This window comes from Chelon labrosus (genome assembly GCF_963514085.1).
Source record: "Chelon labrosus genome assembly, chromosome: 4".
NCBI lineage: Eukaryota > Metazoa > Chordata > Actinopteri > Mugiliformes > Mugilidae > Chelon > Chelon labrosus.
In genome coordinates this window covers 8,656,589-8,677,037 of record NC_140340.1, presented here as the reverse complement: position 1 = coordinate 8,677,037, position 20,449 = coordinate 8,656,589, and the positions used below count along the sequence as shown (strand labels likewise).

Sequence of the window (20,449 nt, the reverse complement as noted above, 5' to 3'; positions counted from 1 at the left end):
GGTACAGGAAAACATTAGGGCCGGGTCACTTGGAGTTGTGTGTCTGATGACTTGACAAATACACGTCCGACAGTCTCCTTTAAGCTCTGCTGTTGGTCTTCACCGACTCCTGAGGGAAACATCTGGCTCTCTCTTCAGCTGCTAAATGCTTCACCATGTTCACCAGCAAGTCACCAACTTTGCCTGTCTTGGTGTTTTGTGTATTGACGAGCAGGAAGCAGACAGTGGAATTTTTATTTATTTTTTTATTATTATTATTTAAAATCAGTTGCATGTTGAGAACGACACAGGTGAATGATAACTTTGAAGTTGTGTATCAGGAAACAAAAAACAACAACTCGAACAGTGCTAATTTTCCAACGAAGTAGCTGTTTCACTCTTTCTCAGTAAAAAGACAATACTGATTGAAGCTTCTTTAGAATTATCTGGCCAAACAGTGTGTTCGAGCTTGTTTGAGAAGTGTGTTTGGACATGTGGTTGAGTGTGTGCGAGGGTACGGCTGGCACAAAGTGACAAGACCTCACTCAGGAAAATGGAGAATGTTTGCCCAGTAAGAATAGCCTAAAACACACACAGGCAACACAAACAAGGCCCCTGAGCAGATGGGAGAACAGGCAGGAGGTAATAGAGAGGATAAAGAAACCACACAGAGAGGGAGAAGAAGAAGAAGAAGAAGAAGGTGGGGATGGGATGAACATGACTGGAACTGTTAATTCACCGCAGACAAGCACAGACACACACACACTGAAACTGTGACGCACTAAACTACTCTCGCTGGAATCCACCGCTTTGTAGGTGTAGGTGTGCGGTGAGGGCGATCTCTGCATGTGCATCCAAGGCCGTGACGTGTCATTGTTGTGATATTTCCCAACAATTCCTCAGGAAACATACGTGAGACTAAACACAAACACGTATGAGCTGGTGGGACACCAACACTGCAATGTACATTCAGTCAAACAGTGATTTATGGCTGTATATGGCAGTCAGCCAAGGGCCACGGCTCTATGAGTCCATCAGATGCACAGACAGGTGGGTGAGACTGCCTCCGGGGGTGGGTGGGGGAAAGCCTCTTGATGGAAGATGCTGCCAGTCATCTGTCATCACATGTCAGTATCTCACATCAGGACTGCCAGCACTGCCTTAGACTCTTAATAAAATGTAACAGGACAAAGATTGGAGGCAGCAGCTTTACTATGAAGACGGGGTCAATGAGAATGAGGGAATGAAGGCCGGCTGCAGCAGAAGAGCTGGACAAGATTTCTCAAAACAGGGTGTGATTCTTATTTATTCTGTCACGTATTTTCGAGGATTTCACCAGAACACAACTGCAAATGTCCCAATTTCTACAACATCATTGCTCACACACCGGTTATCTGGGTGCTTGGGAAAAAATAATTAAATTGTGTTTTTTCCAAAACAAAAAAAGAAAAAAAGATGAAAACCAGGGCAACTGGACTTGTAGAGTTCTGTCTTCAAGAAACTTTCAGTTTCCAGAGTTCTCCTTGTTTTCAGTTTTTTTTTTTAGACAAACCATGACCTGCATGAACGAGAACCTTCACAGACAAATTATGTCCTTTACCTGCCCTAAACAATAACAGGTAAACTACCAGCCCTGTCAGGACACACTGCCCATAAGCTTTAGTCACACCTGGCGCTGCCACGTGCTGTGATTCAGAGTGCACGGAGGCTTAACTGGAGGGAAAGAGTTCAAATGGATAGTAAACAGAATCAGCAAATATCTAAAGTAAACTTCTTCTGTTCCACAAACAACAGCATGAACCTGACAGAACCTTCTCCAAAAAAACAAAAACACCACATCAACCTCAGGACCGCTGTCTTTATATCACAAACTATATCCACATCCAGTTAATACAGCAAAACGTGATCTTTTGAAATCCGTACAAATGAAGAAACGTGGGCGCGCGGAAGCTGGTGACTGGAAACCTGTGTTTAACTGGCATACAGAGTTTGCATGTCACTTTGAAAAAGGAGTTGCGTAGTTAGAATCTAAAATAGTGCAAAAAAGAAAAGACAATTTAAAAATGTGTGAAGTTAATGCAACGAGAACTACACATATGAGATCAGGGACCAGAAATACCTGATAGACGCAAATTCAGTATGCAACAACAGGTACACTACCAACGTCAGACTCCTGATCATTAATAAATCATCACCAGCTGAGAGGAGAAATGAAAGTTAACATGCTTGAAATGTCTCTTACACCCTTATAGATTCATGTGTTTGTGTGTGTCTTCCTACCATGGCTGAAAGCACTGCAGGGGGAAGTCTGTCTTATTATGTCCAGAGTCTTTTCAAAAGGCTCTCAAGAAAAGAAAAGAGCTCTCACCATTTATAAGGAATCCCAAAGCCTCTCTTATTTTCTTCCTCAAGCTTCATTGTGTGGTATTTACTAAGAACTGGTTTATAAGAGGAATAAAAGAGACTCATCTTAATGGGTTTTTTGTTTATTATTAATCCGTGCAAGATCTTTTCTTTGCTCTCGCAACATGTATGACGGATAAAAGCTCAGCAGCGGCTTAGTCACCAGCTGTGTTAAGTCTGAGTACTGTAAATGTGCTGCATAATGATGCATCAATAACTCATTAAGACCCAGACTGAATTTCACAAAAAAAAATTCAGTCGAACAGGGACTCGCTAATCCACGCCTTGCCCTATTATTGCTCCACTTTTTTGTAGTGTCACAAACCGACAGGTCTGAACACGAAGGTGGCGAAAGCCAGGAGGGTGGAAAATTCAAGGGTGGATTGTTCGAGAAAGATCTGCACGCTATATATTCAAAGTCAACACAACAGCGCCATTTGAATCCTCAGTATTTTTCTGGCTGCTCTGTGGATGAGAAACAAACGCTGAGCTGACCAGGTGGACAGATTCTGTTGGTTTTAAATGAAAGGTCACATAGAGTCTCTTTTACCACGGCCCTGCTGTAGAACAAAAGCCTGACATTCTGCTTTAAGTACCTAAATCCTCAGTGAGTAAGCTGAACTTTGACATTTACATGTTACTTTTAACCTGGATCATAGACTCTATATGACCTGGACACGCTGGATGGTCTCATCTACTGTTTTCTTCGTGTTCAGTAATGTTGCCTTCCTTTATTGCCGTTTGATATTTGATCAACAGAATCATGAGTTGACCCCAAAGACAGTCTCTGGCTGAATCTCTGCTGCTCCCTAGAGACTAAGTAGCATCACGACACGTCCTCCAACGAGATCCCTCTGCATATTCAGTCGTTTTAATTGACTGACTCTAATCAGACAGCCGTGATAATTTTCCGTAAACACAATCTCTGGAATTAGTTTCATTCCTGTACGGCCAGATGTTCATTTGAGTTACAATAATGAACAAGCACAATCTAGGAAAAGTGAAAACATGATTGTATTTCACTTGTACTTATTGAATACGTCATTCAAACATCCATAGTGTGAGTTGGGGACAGCAGGTGAACCAACAGGCTAGCGGCGTCAACAAATGCTAAATGGAGTCAGGAGGTGGGAGGTGCAGCTGAGAGCTATCTTATTAAAACATTTCCCATTCTGGTGTGAATTATGCCTTGTATGTGTAAGAAAGGAGACCTTAGACTACATCCCAGCGATAATTAGATTAGATCTAGATAAATAGATTACATAGATCTGCATTAAAGTGGAAACGGTGCCAAAGGAATCTCAATGAGTCCAGATGTTCATCCATTCATTTAGGATTCGTGCTCATGAGTCTACCGCACACAAATCACAGTTCAGGCTCGCAGCAGCTGATCTCTGAAGAGGAACATTAGCAGTAAAAATAATCTAATCAGTGCTCTCCTCTTTAACGCTCGCTATACTGGGAGCACATCTGGTTATACTTGTGGCCTATTTGAAAGTCTGATCATATTTCATTATTTTATGATCAAGTAAATCAGAAAACAAGATCATCGTAAGAAGTCCAGGCATTTTGTTTTATGACTTTATAATGGACAGCTGGGACAGGCTCCAGCCCCCCCTCCCACTACCCTTCACATCCCCACTGTCCATAGACATTCTCGTTAGGTTCATTGGTGATTCTAATTTGGCCGTAGGTGTGCATGTGAGTGTGAATGGTTGTCCGTCTCTCTGTGTTAGCCCTGCGATAGACTGGAAACCTGTCCAGGGTGTACCCCGCCTCTTGCCCGATGACAACTGGGATAGGCTCCTAAGCCCCAACCCCACCCCCTGCGACCCTTCACAGGACAAAAGATGACTTTATAATGTCACTGCATGGTCTGACTTTGTGTTGTGGCTCCCTCTACTGGTGGAGCAGTGTACTACACAACAGGCCACTCACGATGAGTCAAAAAGGTGAGGAATGAAAACATATAAACAGAGCTTTACAGCAGCATTAAGTTTGAATGAAGTATTGTTCTGGTTATAGTTTACATACTTCTACCCAATGCCTGACTGAACGTCTCCCATGATCTCTGTTGTAATAATACCTGTACTAGATGACGATTTTGTTATTATTAGTTATTATTCAGTATTCGCTGTGTTGTCCAATTGTTTACATAGATCATACAGATTCTGATTATGCAAGACAACTGAAAAACAAGCCCAATATCCCCCATTATGCAATATCACATTCTGCTTGAAAGCATTACGCTGGATGTCCTGCTCCATTCATCATTTATAAATAGCAGGCGCACTCTGTTTATACACGCAGCTTCAATAAAACCAAATCACTGCGATCCACACGCTGGACTCAGCGGTCTTTTGTGTGGTTGAAGGGTTGATGTGTCCTGATAAATAAAAGATTCGTACCTCCACCCTGGAACACTAGAGGACCCCAGAGAGAAGCCGTGTTTATCCGTTGCCTCTAACCCAGTTTCATTAAAACGAGACAGATGAGTCTGTTTGAAAACCCCAAGACGTATTTCTTAGTCATCCGTCTGAAAATCAAGACTGGGATCACAGAGTCACCGCACATAACCCTCGAGCTAAAACCACATTTCCAACGTGTGACTATCAACATCTATTTTCTTCCGACTGGTGTGGAAATGGCCGGTGTTTAATAAATTCATTTTTTATATTTACTTTGATTTAATCTTCATTACCAAAGCAAGACAAAGACAAATATCTGTTTATATAAAAGGAAGGACACATTGAAAGGATGATAATGGCATGCACGTGTCCTGAAAAACTACTAAATCAACAAGTGTCCACTCTACACTTCGTAAATGGGTAATCATTTTAAATATGGACTTTTGATGGTTGAATAAAAGTCAAAGTCGGAAATATTAGACAAAACAATTTCAGATTTTTAGATTCGGATTGATTCAGTCAGAAAAAAGTGTATAATATATAATGTATAAAAAGCATGTATATTATTGGGTGGCGAGTGGTGTGGTTGTTAGCACTGATGCCTGTAATGGAAAATTCAGTCATTTGAGATGCCCCACCTCCCATTCTCTCTCCAAGACCCTTGTCCTTAATCGCTTGCATACTGATGATGTCAAGACTTGTCTTTAATCATTTGCATGTTGAGGATGTCAAGGCTCTGATACCTGCAGAAGACAGGTATCGGATTGAAACCTAGGGGAAGGTTTCCTCAGGTATAAATGTCTATGTCTTCCCATGCTCAGTGTCTTTTCTTCACCATTAGCTCGGGTGGGGTCTGACCTTTTCTTGCAAGGAAAAAAACTTGTCGGCCGGCAGTAGTCTCTATTTCATTATTCACCAACAGCAAACAGCAAAGAATTTCCGCAGCATGCCTCAAAGCAAGAAGGTTCTGGGTTCGATTCCATTTGGATCCTTTCTGTGTGGAGTTTGCATGTTCTCCCTGTGTCTGCATGGGTTCTCGCCAGGTACTCCGGCTTCCTCCCACCGTCCAGAGACATGCTCGTTAGATTCATTGGTGATTTCAAATTGTGCATGTGAGTGTGAATGGTTGTCTGTCTCTCTGTGTTAGCCCTGCAATAGACTTTAGACCTGTCCAGGGTGTACCCCGCCTCTTGCCCAATGACAGCTGGGATAGGCTCCAGCACCCTGCGACCCTCCAGAGGACAGGCAGTTACAGAAAATGAATGAATGAATGAATAAATATGGACATGAAGATATGTGATAATATAGATGTGTCGTTATAAGTGTCCAGTGACATATATGAGATATGTATATTTCAGATATCTAAAATATTAAATATAAAATGCTGTATAGTAGCAGCAAGTAGGACAAATGTCCTCCTCAACCTGTCAGTAAAGCAAAGCAGAGGCAAGCAAGTGGTGGAAAACATATTCAGATCCTTTACTCCGGTAAAAGAAAAAAGACTTGCTTTGAAAACCTTACTTAAGTAAAATTATATATATTACCAGCAAAATGTAATTACAGTAGGAACATACTTCTTCTGAAAAATGTTACTGATCAGTATTAATCAGTATTACGTTAAATTTTACTGATCTTTGGAGTATTGGCTGGAACTTTGCACACTACCGTATAAATAGTTATAGTCCAGATCATCATATACTTGTGATGTCTCAGTCCTGTGAGAACTACGTATCTCCAAAGAGTCAACTTCTCGTGAGCTCTGTAAAACAAGCATTCAAGCATTGTGACAATACATGTTCCAATTAATTCCACATGGTTTTATCCAACAAAGGTTCAAAAAAGGATGACTGAGAACCTTCACAGACATATCCACATGGTATTGTGAAAATATATCTGTAAGAAGTAGGAGGATGTTCTGCCCAATAAAAAGAGTCAAAATGTTGTCAATATGAGTTCAAATGGAGTACCTTGAATCTGTACCACGTAAACAAATGTACTTTTGGTGGTATGCACCACATGTTGCAACTGGATTTGAGTGTTGTGTTTTTGAGAGCAACCAGGGCTAGCTGAGAACTGTTCCTGACAAAATACAGCCAGGCAGGTGGTTCATTTGAGAAGTTATTATTGTTTTTGGCTCAGATGAAACAAATATACTGAAGAATTTGGCGTTACTGAGCCTTGAAAGGGCTGGTAGGAAAATTCTAAAACCTTTCAAGTTTATGCTAAGCTAACTGACTGCTAACTGTAGTCATACTTTTACCATCCAGACATGGGAATATCATACTGGTGTTGATTTCAGCAAGGTGTCATCTGTTTCCAAACATTTCAAGCTATTTCTTTATCAATCTGACAAAAAAATTCAAAGAAGAAATGTCTTTAAGGGGAACAATGAATGAGGATTCATGTCTATCTGCACACACGCACGCGTTCACACACACTCACACGTAATTTGGAAGGCTCTGAAAGTCAAGGTATTTGCACGCAAACACTCTCTTTAAACCCTCTTAACCCTGTTGTTATAGAGAGTTATGGGACAGCTGAAGAGCTAAAATAATACCCATTTTAAAAAGCTAGTACTCCAGTGAAAACAGGACCACACCCCAAATGTGATCAGGTGTAATTCCTGAAATAGAACTAAATGATGAATGAAAGAGTTTCTCTATCCATTGTCTCACATTGTCAAAATATGTTTTCATTTAAACGCAACAAAGTAAGTTCTTTAGCTCCACCTACACAGGAGGCTATGATGCGTGGAGATTAAAGACAAAAGCGGTCTGAGTGCGTCTGTTTTCCTTTTAAAACGGACGTCAAGACTCGCACATTTGTTTGATCCCAAGGTTTTTGCGTTTGAATCTTCTGAAACATGTCAGATCTTCCAGGCCAAGAGCGACGATGCCCACCAGTTGCTGCGGAAGTGAACTTCCAAGCCAGACTGGTGAATCATCAAAGACACTGCCATTGTTTACTTCAGTGTGTTCAGACATGTTACCGCTCTGTTATTAGAAAGTCGTTATTAAGATCAGCTGTAGCGCTCTGTCTGCCCCTCACATACTGAGAACGCAGATTTGTGATCATTGATAAATGTGCTGAGAGCAGCCAAAAAAGTACCCTTGATGTCTACTGAACTTCTACTGGGTATCTATTGTATCTAGTGTTGTCTGTAGAGACTTTTGAGATAAAAATGGCACATCTAAGGCCAATGAAAAGCTTCAAGTTGAACTGTGAAACTATTTTTTTCTTGTGCGGATGTCCTTACTTTAATACAAGTAACCAGCACATTTTCACCTTTCTATTTTACATTCTATTAAAATTCTCCCTGAAAGTGGAGTGATGGTGTGCAGGCCATGCATAAAGCTAAAACTAACTTATTTTATTTTTTCAGCCTTTGCAGTTTTAGAAACACAACTGTTCATGTGCAGACTGTGAGGTTTGTCCTGGAGGAGCACATTGGTGAGGTACCAGTAATATTAGATTTGACGCTGGGTGCACACTGCCCTAATGGAACCTCATCTGTTTTTAGTAAGATGTTCAATTTCAGCTTCTGTTCTGGGCTGCTGTCTGGAACCTGTGTTTTTTTAATGTTTACTATTCCTTATCTTGCCTGCACTGTCCTTAACTATATGTTGCTGCAACACTGCAAATTTCCCCACTGTGGGACAAATGAAAGGATTCTCGTATCATATCGTATCGTATAAACGTAGATATCGTATCGTATTGTATCGTATCGTATCATATCATATAAATGTAGATATCGTATCGTATCGTATCATATTGTATCATATAAATATAGATATCATAATCAATTACTTAAGTAACCAGTCAGTTTCCTCAAGGGTGAGTCAATGAGTGAATGTGTCTCCCAGCAGTTTTCATTTAGTTTCATTGCACGCAACATTTCATTCTGTTGTTTCCATTTGGTTTCTGTGCAGCATATGTTGTGCATTTTATGTCCCTGTGTGCTTAATGTGTGCAAATATGACATAAGATCACTCACTGACCATATCCGAACAGCCTTTCAGTTTTCCCTCCCAGTCGATTTTACACATGAGACGTGTTTGCACCACTGCTATTGATTATCATAATACTTTTTTGTTATATGGAATGATGTTTTCTTCATTCATCTCAGTGAATATGCTCTCAATGACAACAAAACAAGGAAAGGTTTCACAATTTTTGGGAAGTATGTTTCTTTGTTGTCTCGGTGAGATGGATACAACTGACACGTATGTTATCGGCTTATGAAGTTACCATCAGCAGCTAACTTCGCTTAGCATAGCGAATAAAGGCTAGGCTAGGCTCAGACCACAGAATTCCACCTACCACACAGCTCACAAATTAACAAATTGTATTTAATCCAAAACCAAAGATGTAATAATCACTATGTGTTGTTTTACGAGTTCTGCTGGGGTGTTTTTATGGTAGGGACCAGGACAGGTCATGGCACCAGACTGACCTGACCTCTACTGGACTTCTGCTTTTCACTTAAATATGAGCGGGAACACGAAATTAGACATTCCTGACATAATCTGTATTCTGAAGGAGATCTGCAGTGTACTCAGTGTTCTCCTGTTAAAGCCTTTTAGTGATCTAACCATTATCCTGTGAAACACTTATCGTTCTATTGTACTCGTCTGAGTGTGTTTTAAATTTCATGTTCCACCCTGGCTCTTCCTCCTCTATCCTCAACTGCAATCAACTCCGTCTTTAATGTGAGAGAAGGTCACTGTGCTGTATGTCACCTGGACAGGTGGTATTTGAGGAGAAAGCTGCAGGCGATTGAGGATCAAAACAGGACAGCCTGGCTGTTCATCCACCTGCTTCCTCTCCAGAAGGAGGCCCACGAATTCCTCCCTCTTGGTGAGGTAAACCCTTCCCTCTTTGTGCCCCTGTGGAGGAGATAGATTTAGGACGAAATTGTTCTTGAGGATAACTCAAAGCAAACACACATTCTGAGGTTTCTCTCTGTTTCAAACAACACAGACCTGAGAGGATTTGTCTCTTGTCACCGGTCTGCACTCAGACGTGTACACACAGTGGCAGAAAGAAAACACCAAAACCACTCAGACAATAGTATGTTTGCAAAGGTGAAAGGGGAAAAGTGTCTCTACAGGAAGAGGCATTACACTCCGCTGTAATCTCTCCCATCCTCCATGTTGTCATACATCTTCAAATCATCTTAACATGTGGAGATCAGTGTCAGTCCCAAAGAAAACAGGCATGACATAGTATCATTTAGTCTCTTCGCCTCATTTCATCTGCAAAACAACAGGAACGCGGAAGTCTTCTTCTCATACAGAATAAAGAAGTTATATTTATTTCTTTTTAATCAGATCACATTTCTTTTCAAACACAGAGATTGCTAATAAGAGTTTAGATTCATTTCAGGATAGAGATCACATTTTTGAAGAGACAATAATTACACCAGGATAACAAGACAAGCAAATGAGGTTCATGTGTGGATTTTATCTGGAATTAATATGATTATCTCAAAGTACACACCTCCAGTCCATTTCCTCATGAAACATGTTCACACTTAGTGACTGCTACTTGTTACTAAAAGTTAATTTTTGAACATTACAAGCTATAATTCTTGTCAGCTTTGCCTCCTCTTTTTTTTTTTTTTTTAATCACATGTGTTTAACTAGCTCCCATGAGAAGAACAATAACCCTTGCCAAAGCGTTGAGAGCAGACGTTATGATGTCTTTTCACTGACATCTTCTCCCAGCTGCATATCTTACTACTCTTCAGAAATTAGTGATTTTCACATGTGCAAAATCTTTTACAAGTCGTTTAATAATATCTGAGCGATAACCACTGTTCACAGCTTCTGGGCTACAGGACAAATTCATCAGGAAAGTTGGGGACGGTGGAGGAATTTAGCCGATCTGGGAATCCAAGCCATATGCCCTCCAGCCAAAGGCTTCAGACTGTTTACTGTTGTAGCTTGATTATGATTAAGACTGAATGATGCACTTGTGAATATGCGCAGGAGATGCAAAACACAAACTGAAGCAATTCAAGCCACAAGTCATCTTGTCTTTATTGTCCCTAACCAGCAGAGGTTCAGAAAAAGGCAGTGTCAGGAGGAACATACATTCTAGGGCTGGAATGTGCTTTTATTAGTGCAACATGGTTATGGTTCCACTTGTGTTGGCTGGTTTAAAAGATCCAGAGCTGCGCAACACATCTGCCGTGCACAGATTTGGTTAGAGCTCTGTCTGCTTTTCAGGCTTCCTCTTTCCGCTGTTTGTGTCTTTCTCTAAAAGTACAAAGTGGATTCAGTGACTAAGAAAAAGTGAATGCAAATGAATACACCACCCATCTGACCCGTAAGTGTGTTACTGAGACAAGTAACAATGCACTGGCATGAAAATCCCGAAGGAATCCCACCGCATGGTGAGAATATGCATGTCACTGCCTTCACTTACAAGTGTCAACAGGAATAACTGGTAATTATAGCAACCTATGCTCTGGAGGAGCCTGAAGGAGCTCAGAGGGCTGCTTGTACTAAAATCTTAGCTGAATATAAAATGTAAATATTCTATAATAACGGCTCAGGTTAATGAGAAACAGCGTGGTTTGAAAGCATAAACAGAAGAAAAACTGCTTGGTATCTGCATGATTTCAAAACCTCAGATGCCGTGGGACAGGGGATAGCCGGGGGAAAAAATGGTAAAACCGTCTCCCTGTTAGTGGGTGTGGGAAAATACTTCACTTTATAAATAAATTCAGACACAGTTTGATGAGCAGCAGTGTGGTACACTAAGCTAGAATGAGACCGTAATTGACAATGTGATGCCATCCCTGTGGGCAGAGCTCGGTTGTGCAGGTGTTGCTATGGCTGCGGTAAATAGCACACTAATAAGAGGTAACAGCGGGATGGGGCTCTGGAAAGGAGTCTAATTTGCGTTGATCTGAATTACAGAGGTTGAACATTAAAGAGGCTGGTTTTGGCAAGAAGATAATGGAATCAGGGAGTGTCTACTGACTGACTCTGGCAGACAGTTCATTTTATTTTTATGAACAATGATACCTATAGAACGATATGACGAATGCTTTTCCATGACTAGAAAAACTTGCAAAAAATGTTTAAAATGAAAGATGAAATGATCATTAAACCTAACCCATGGAAGACAGACATGCTAAGAGGAAGAAAAACTAGCATAGGCATCTGCATACCTGTAAAACCTCAGACGTTAATGGGACAGAGTAAAAGTCAGGGGTAAGGGTGAAACTCATTCTATTCCTGAGGGCATGGGGAAATACGTTTTATTGTGATTTGTGTAAGAATTGGGGATTATGCAGGGATGCTATCTTGCTCTTATTTCAATGCATTTTGATTTGCAATCACCTCAAACCGTTTGTTTTCTACATGAATTCATGCATGTATGCCTATATGCACTGCCAAAGTTCAGAAGAGCTATAGCAATTGAGACCCTTGTTGAGACCCAACATGTCCTATCTTATCGAGATACAATCCAGCATTTTAGAGCAGATGAAAATGTATTATTTATTCATTTATTTATTTAATTTTAGTAGTTTCTGACTCTTTAAAACCATATTTTTTTGTAAAATGATCCCATTGTTTTCACATGTAAGTCATGGCTCAAACACAATCCACTATATATAATAACATGTCGTATAATATTTAGTTTTGTGAGCAAAGTTAAGTCGTAGCTTGTCCATTTAAGATGTCTTTATGAGTTTTTGCACAGGTTATAATTTAACATCGAGGGACTATAATTTGCATTTCCACATATGCACATCCACCTTTATATCTGTTGTGAATTTTTTTGTTTTAGAAATAAAATAACTTTCAAGCTTGCACATGAGTCTTTGGCTGGCCTCCCAACAAGAGAGCATCATGAGTGAAAGACCACATGAGGACAGGTGTAAAAAAAGATTGGAATAAATCAGTGTGCTTGTATTTAGATGAAAATTATGATAAAAAAAAACAACAACAACAAATAAATAAATAAATAATCATATTTGAAGTTGCTTTAATTCGTAAACGTGCACACTAGTTTTTTATTGACAGTCCCCAGCGGGCCAATGGAAGCCACGTGGTCTGACAGGTAAATTGAGCCGATCTGCTTGAAAACAGGTGATCCTGGGCGTCCAGTCGTGCCAGGAGAAGTAACGAAATGATTCAGCGCCGCATGGTAACATGTCTTTATTGCATGCAGGCAGCAGGGAGGGACGAGGCGAAGAGAATGAGGCTGAAGAAAAAAGAAAAAAAAAACACACACACAGCAGAAAGGGAGAGCTCATAGTACTCCCCTTCAGGCATCCGAGCAAGTCTGGACTGTTCTGCTGCTGCTTGAGTTCAGCCTACTCTGAGCAAGGCAGCCTCGGGAATCAGAAAAAGCTCTCACTGTCTTATTAGTCCCCTGCAGGGATGCAGTGAATGGAGTTGTGTTTTTGAGTTGCAGAGGACCTTGTGGTTTTTTTGTGAATCTCGGAGCAGTGGATACCGCTGTGCGACCACACACTGCACGGAGAGCTTGGGCTGGATATGCCACAGGTGGAAAGGTGTGGAGCGGCAGGCTGTGGCCCGGTGCACGGAGCAGAAATCCTCAGGTAAGATGAGGATCTTAAAGAGCCCTGCTTGTCTCAGAGCGGTTGTGCACAAAGCTGCATTTCTACAACTACAGAATGGGGATCACGTCTTAATGTCTGTTTGTAGTTTGGGGTTGATTGCTCTGCACATTCTGATCTCACATAGAGCTCCAACCCGAGCATACCACTACTTATTGCTTTCCCAGCAGCTCAAACCTTGACTTTGAACAAGACTGGGCAGCACATTCATCACCTCATTTTCATCTCGTTTGGAGTGTAATAAAATAGTATTTATCTTAATTGCTCAGACCACCAACATCTGGCTGAGGGGTTCCCAGGGTAAATGGACATTAATGAGTTTCAAAAGAATGCAAAACGCAGAAAAACAAACTCTTAACTCCCTGCTGTGAGTAACACAGGACCGTGTACAACCATCCTTACCTCAGCTGAACTCTTGGGCTTTATTCCACCGTGATGCTTCTCAGTAAAGGGGAATCTCCCTCATCTGTCTTTATGCCTTCATTGGTTTCAATTGTCTGTTCTACTTCTGAGGGTAACCGTGTCTTTGCTGTGGTTTGGCTCACACGACAACAACAACAAAAAAATCCTTGGAGATATGTGTAATTGAAAATAAAACGTCTCGAAATCATTCACCTGATTAAACTCTTCCTCTCTGCCTCGCCTTCACCCTCGCCCCCTGCACTGTTGCAGCCGTGCTTGGTTAGATTTTTGACGTGCCACCCTGGTGGTGGATGTCGGACTGGACTGGTTCCAAGTGTGTCATCTATAGAGAACCGTTGCTGCTGCTGCTGCTGCTACCTACTGCGTGTGTTTCAGTTTATTACATTGTGTTCAGAGACGGGTGCTTAAAACATCAACAGTGTGCCGGTTTTGATTATTACTTGAGCTTGAACTGCTCTTTAATTGTGTTGGGTTAAATTTAGCAATAACCTGGGGGAATGTGACTCGTCTCTGTCCATTCATGTCCTTGAATGAGAAGGATAACTCTTTGATGAGGAATTCAGTCGTTTCCCTGATTTAGTCCATCTGGCTTTTGTTAATAGTAATACAAAGCAGAGCTTATTTTGAAGCGTGTTCCAACGAGAGGTCATGGAAGTTTTTTTTAAACGCTGCTGTATGTGGTACTTTTGTTTGGTTTGGTTGATGGAACGATTATTGTCGGAAGTGAGGGATGATGAGCTTGACCAGAGAGGCCAAAAGTGAGTAATCAGTCTTTTCTGTTACTGACTCCTATACTTCCTCAGAGCAGAACTCTGCAGCAGCTTCAGGGTGTCAAGTACACAAAATCCTAGTGTAAGAGCATTTTTTCACATTTTTTTTTTAATTTGTTTGCAGGAGATTTAAGTAATTTACTCTGACATCTCACCCTCTTATGACCCCCTTATCCCCTTGTCCACTTTTGTCACTGTCCCTTGGCTGGCTTGTTCTCAGGGCTCCTGGTTCTCACACAATACTGCACTCTGTCACATTGCAGTGGTCTGTGGGCCGCCGCCCCCCCTGGGAGAATGGCATCTCTGCTAAACTACAACTCTGTGATCCAGCCTGAAACATCTTGAACGGTGCTTTTAGAAAGCACAGTCCAGCCTCTGTTCAGGTCCCAGCAGAAGCTCTGGGATGAGTCCTAAACCTTTTTTTGATCCTTGAAAAGACCGTTTCTTCCTCTGCAAATGCTGTTACGTACACATTGTGTTTTTTTCCCTGTTAAGTCCTCACTTGAATCCTGTTTATGGGGCCTGTGAGAAGCACTTTGCTGTCTATTTGACCTTTTAACCCACGTGATTTGTTTAACACCCCAGGTGGCATGTGGTGGGTGTGGTCCTTCCTCTGTTACATTATACTTTTGAAAATTCCAGGTTTAGGAGCCACACTGGAGATGTACTTTAAATATACTTTTCTTGATCAGATGTCACTCTGCCAAAGCAAGAAAGAAAAAAATTATTCTACCCCATTCAGCCACAGTGTTAAGGCTCATTTAAGGTACTGCGGGACATAGATGCCGTAACCTATGCACGTAGCCAATGCTGGTGCGAGCCATTTATACTTGTGCGCTCGTCGGTCTGGCTGGCTCTGTAAAAACACGGTGCTGTGTCTTTTTTTGCCAGCCGGGTTCATTTTTGTTTCTACTTCCTGCTTCACTTTCAACAATTGCGACTGAAACTTTTCGCTGAAATGTCGACGAGAAGAAGACGAGTCCTACAAATGTTTGTACCTCCAAACCTCCTCAGTTAACCTTTCCTCGATGTGTTCCTTCTTTATTGATACATAATAGTCAATTTGAAATTTGCGAAGATGGAGAAGCAGTCGGTAACACTAAAGTGGAAACACGCTACTACCAAGCGGACCAATCACAGCTCTTGCGGTCTGTGTCGCCGCGGCACATGGTTACACTATGGTGTGTACGGTGCTAGCCTAAACCGCCTGTTAGGCTATCTGTCAGTCACTGTCACTTTTGTAGACTGCCCTGTTCAATGAGCTAATCACTCAGCTAATCGTTCTGATTGACCTTTCATATTTACTGTGTTTTTTTTTAACTGCGGATGCAATATGAAAGGCTTCCGGGTGGGTTGGCGCTAACGTTCTTTCATCATATGTAACCTGTTTTTCCAATCACCGCTGCAGCCAGTTAGGATATTCCTGTAGAACGGCATCAGTCTGGGATATCTGAAGGCCCTGGCCATGCTTAGAGGGATCTAGTCAGGAACGTGCCTGAATTCAGTGGGAGGGTAATTATCATTTTGCTGTTTAGAAAGAGACGAGCACAATTTCAGTACAAGTGAGTAATGCAGTTTAAATAGGGACAAATGTGTTGCACAGTCTCAACTCCAGTGCAACTGTGCTTTTTTCTGGATACTTCTAAAAAAGAAGTTAATTTACATCCAGAGCACCTGAAATGTGGCAGTGATAAATGGCAGTCATCTAGTGGTTACTGGTGGTATTGCTACCTGAGTTCAACATTAAAAACTAATTGTTTAATGGAATGTGGCAATTTTGAGTTAGCCCACTGTTAATTTACCCAGTGAATAGATCTTCTTTGCAGCATTGATTAATATTGCCACCAATGTCCTCCCTGAGAGGTCTGCAGGGAGCCGCCATTACTGTACGTATGCTGTAAAAAAATAAATAAATAACACATGAGGCCTATACCAGTTACATTGTGTGCACGTGCACACAGATTATGTTTGAGACCTGAAATAGAGTAGTATTTGTGGTGTGTATTGTGGGAGCGGCAGGAAGAAATCAATTGTTTGTGATCCTTTCAACATTTATATCCACTTTTAGTCGTCAGCTGGTGTTTCCTCGTATAATAATGTCTTTCAATTACTGTGTCTGTTAACTCGGCCGACACCTAACTACCTCAGAAACAGGCCAAGACTGTGGTCGCAGCACCTGGCTTACATGACAAGAAATACAGATTGCTTCAAGAGATTTTACACAGGAAAGAGAAAAATAACATGAAAGGTAGCCGAGCTGGGGTGGTTTGTTACGAGTTAATTGCACATAATTTCATTTTATAGGTGTAGTAGACGTCTTGAAATAAATACTTTGAATCTCGAAAAGGGAAAGGGGGCTTGCATTTGGAACATATTAGGCTTTACGTGTGTGCTGTGTGATGGGGACCAAAAAAAAAATAAAATGTTGGGTTTGTGGTCTTTCAAAGGGAACAGACATTTATGGGTAATTATGAGCTTGTGTCTGAATGCCTGAAGGAGGACAAGGGCAACAAATCCTGGTATTTGTCTACTGTTATTTTTTTTTACAGTTTTTCTGCACATTATGTACTCCCTATTCTACAAAGATGTGAGTCCTTATTTTTTGAGGTAGTCCTATAAGGATTACAGTGGCAAGTGTAATGTTGCTAAGTTTAAACAAACAAGATATAACCTGTCCAACCACAGACGTTTAGAGCTGGTCGGTGGATTTTGTTACCTTCATTCTTAAGCTAACATACCAGCTGCTGGTCGTTTTGATCTTGTCATCTAAGTGCTGGCTAAAAGGCTCATTTAGTTGTTGAACGTTATGAAGCCTGTCAGCGAGCATCCACCACAGCCTCGTGTGGTTTTGTTCTGACGATGGCTCTCCAACAGTCAGTCTGGCTTCGGTAGCCAGTGTATATTTGCTCATCACATTGTATATTTGACTCAGTGTTCAGTAATAAATTTAGTTTACCCAGGAAGGGAGGACTTACAAGAGCAATGGTGCGAGAAGGACATACTGCAAGAGAAGGATGAAATAATTATTGCAAGGACTTTTTAATTGTGTACATTGTATGTTATGCTTGTCAAAGTTGTTGGCCAAGCGGCGCTATTAGGAAAATCACTGTAACTTGGCGAGACAAATTGCGAGACACGACCCACGTGTCCATGTTTAATCAACGAGTCCTTTTATGTAAATGATTAGAGGAATTTGCGCCTTGAGTGGGTGCTAAAGGAAATTGTTTTTAACCAAAAACCATCTCAAATGTCTGTCTCTGTATGTGGTCAGTGTGAGGGTCGTAGGGATGGGACCACGCATAAAAACGACTCCGTGCAGCACCATGTCTGACACGAGTGGAGACGTCTCTCCGGGGTCGAGTTGGCTTTGGGTGCTTGGACCCCTTTATAGTTGCTTTAGCTACAGTAGTCCAGGCCTGGCCTGGTCTGGCCTGGCTCAACATCTGTCAACTATTTCCAGAGGCTTCTGTGCACTTCATCGCTGTCAACATAAAGGTGAATGTGACTGTTGAAACAAAAAGAAATGTTCCTCATCCTTAATGGATGTCCTTCACCTGATGAAACCTGTCAGTGAAATGAGCTGACAGTGACAGTTTAGGTCACTGTGAGCTTAAGGGGATGAAAGCATAGATCATAGTCTTCAAAGAGAAGAGACCTGACTTGTTAATGTCTCTAGCATATGCCGTGTGTTTTTCAAGATGGTACACATTGTCCATGAGGATCTGGCATCTGTATTCCAGACATACAATAACCAAAAACAGATACAGAGCAAACATAGGTTCAAAGTACTGTATGCGATTGCGTGTCGGTGTTTATTGCACCGGCGAAGAAGAAGCCTGTCCTGGGTTTGTGTTTCTCTGCATATTTTTTTGCAGTACCATACATATCCTTAAACTGTAGAGACGGTTAATGCTTGACGCCAAGAATCAGTTTAAATTTAGTCAACACCAGAGTTTATGCAACACTCTTGCACAACCCGAGATAAATAAAGTGTGTCCACAATGTCCTCATTATTCTCAGATATTGCACCAGCTAACCTCGCAACCAAATTGTCACTGATTCGTCTGAATGAGCCTGACAACTCGCCGGGGCTTTGACTTGTTGGTCAAATAGCATGAACGCGTATCCTAAGTATTTGAGGCCTAATGTGACAGGTCAAATGTTTGCATGGATTTCAGGCTTTCGGTCTTTTGAGATGGGCCATGTTCATTTTGCAATGAAAATGCTATCAATCAGTCAGCACTACTACTGTTAGAGGTCACTTATTATGCCCTTTCTCATTTTCTTTCGTGAAACTACAATGAACGAATCTTAAGACTACTCTGTAAGCTCATTTTTTTTAATTTCTGTTGTATGGTGGTGGCCATTTGGAGCCTTTGTCAGGAGCATATGGTATTAAACTGAGCAGTAAGTGAAGGTTTCAGTGTTGGTAACTGAACTAGCACTGAGATCAGGATTGTATTTCTGCTTCTACCTTAACTTACCTTGTGTCTTTGTCATTGTGCCAGTTTAGAAAACATTTATCCAGACTTTTACTATCCACTAACCATATGAAATGAATGAAACTGCAATATACAAATCGAGGTTGTCCCAGGCTGATAAAATAAAAGGAGTATGCTAAGTGTCTGTAGAAGAGGTTGGCAGGCAGCATCAAAGATGCTAGGTGGTTTAGAACAGGTACGGGCAGGAACAATGATAGACCTGTAAGGAAACACAGACAACTCCACAAATAACAGGGTTGAACTATCCTCAATAGAAGCTGTAGACCAAATGACTAATGGGAATTGAAAGGAAAGTTCCAAGATCAGGTGACCGGCGGAAAGATGACTTTCAATGAGAAAGAACAAAAGGTCGCATTTTTTTCTGTGTGGAGTTTGCATGTCCTCCCTGTGTCTGCGTGGGTTCTCTCCGGGTACTCCAGCTTCCTCCCACCGCCCAAAGACATGCTGGTTAGGTTAATCAGTGATTCTAGGTGTGCATGTGAGTGTGAACGGTTGTCTGTCTCTCTGTGTTAGCCCTGTGATAGACTGGCGACCTGTCCAGGGTGTACCCCGCCTCTTGCCCGATGACAGCTGGGATAGGCTCCAGCCCCCGAGCAACCCTTCACAGGACAAGTGGTTACAGAAGATGAATGAATGAATGAATAAATAAAAACATTTATTTGCTCTTTGTGTGTCCAGGTTGTGAAGATGTGGAGCCAGGTTTTCACTCTGACTGTCCTCCTGTTCTCCATGAAACAGGCTAACGCTCAGGGTTAGTTTTAATCATCCTTCCTTTTATCACATCATCCCAGACCAATACTAATGTTTTGCTTCTGTTTATATTACACAAAGCGTGTCTGTTCTTCACATACTTTCATGTGTCGTCCGTCACTCTACAGGCAGGTGTAATAATGTGCAAGCGGCAGATATTGTTTTCCTGGTTGATGGGTCTTCCAGCATTGGCCGAGCAAACTTCCTGCAGGTGAAGGGCTTCATGGCTGGAATTGTAAAACCATTTGCCGGCTCCGTCAGCGCGTCAGGAATTCGGTTTGGCGCCATACAGTACAGCGACACCTCAAGGTGATTGACAGGGTTAATATTCCCCTCACTTCTCCGCTGCAGGTGAAGAATTATATATTAATGGCTGTTTGTTTTTTTCCTGCAGGGTTGAGTTCACCTTCACCTCGTATCTGAACGGCACTGAGCTTGTGAGCGCTGTGCAGAATCTAAACTATAAAGGTGGAAACACACGCACTGGTGCTGGTCTCAAGTTTGTCTCCGATAACTTCTTCAACCCTTCGTCCAGTCGGGACGTCCCAAAGGTCTAAAGAGCAGGATCATCATTCTTTAACAGCATGTTTAATATAGCTGTTCTCGTGTTGCTAA

General features: G+C 41.6%; 1 protein-coding gene across 2 annotated transcripts in view; it reads left to right on the top strand.

Annotated features, from left to right (window-relative positions):
• Positions 1 to 12,973: 12,973 nt before the first annotated feature.
• col7a1 (collagen, type VII, alpha 1) overlaps positions 12,974 to 20,449 on the top strand; it is a 57,066-nt gene continuing 49,590 nt past the window's right edge. For both annotated transcript variants that reach the window (XM_084543731.1, XM_084543730.1), the window contains exons 1-4: positions 12,974 to 13,371; positions 19,763 to 19,835; positions 19,963 to 20,143; positions 20,229 to 20,385. In XM_084543731.1, coding sequence (XP_084399857.1) covers positions 19,772 to 19,835; positions 19,963 to 20,143; positions 20,229 to 20,385 — 402 coding nt within the window. In that variant the 5' untranslated portion in view covers positions 12,974 to 13,371; positions 19,763 to 19,771. The remainder of the gene's footprint in view (positions 13,372 to 19,762; positions 19,836 to 19,962; positions 20,144 to 20,228; positions 20,386 to 20,449) is intronic.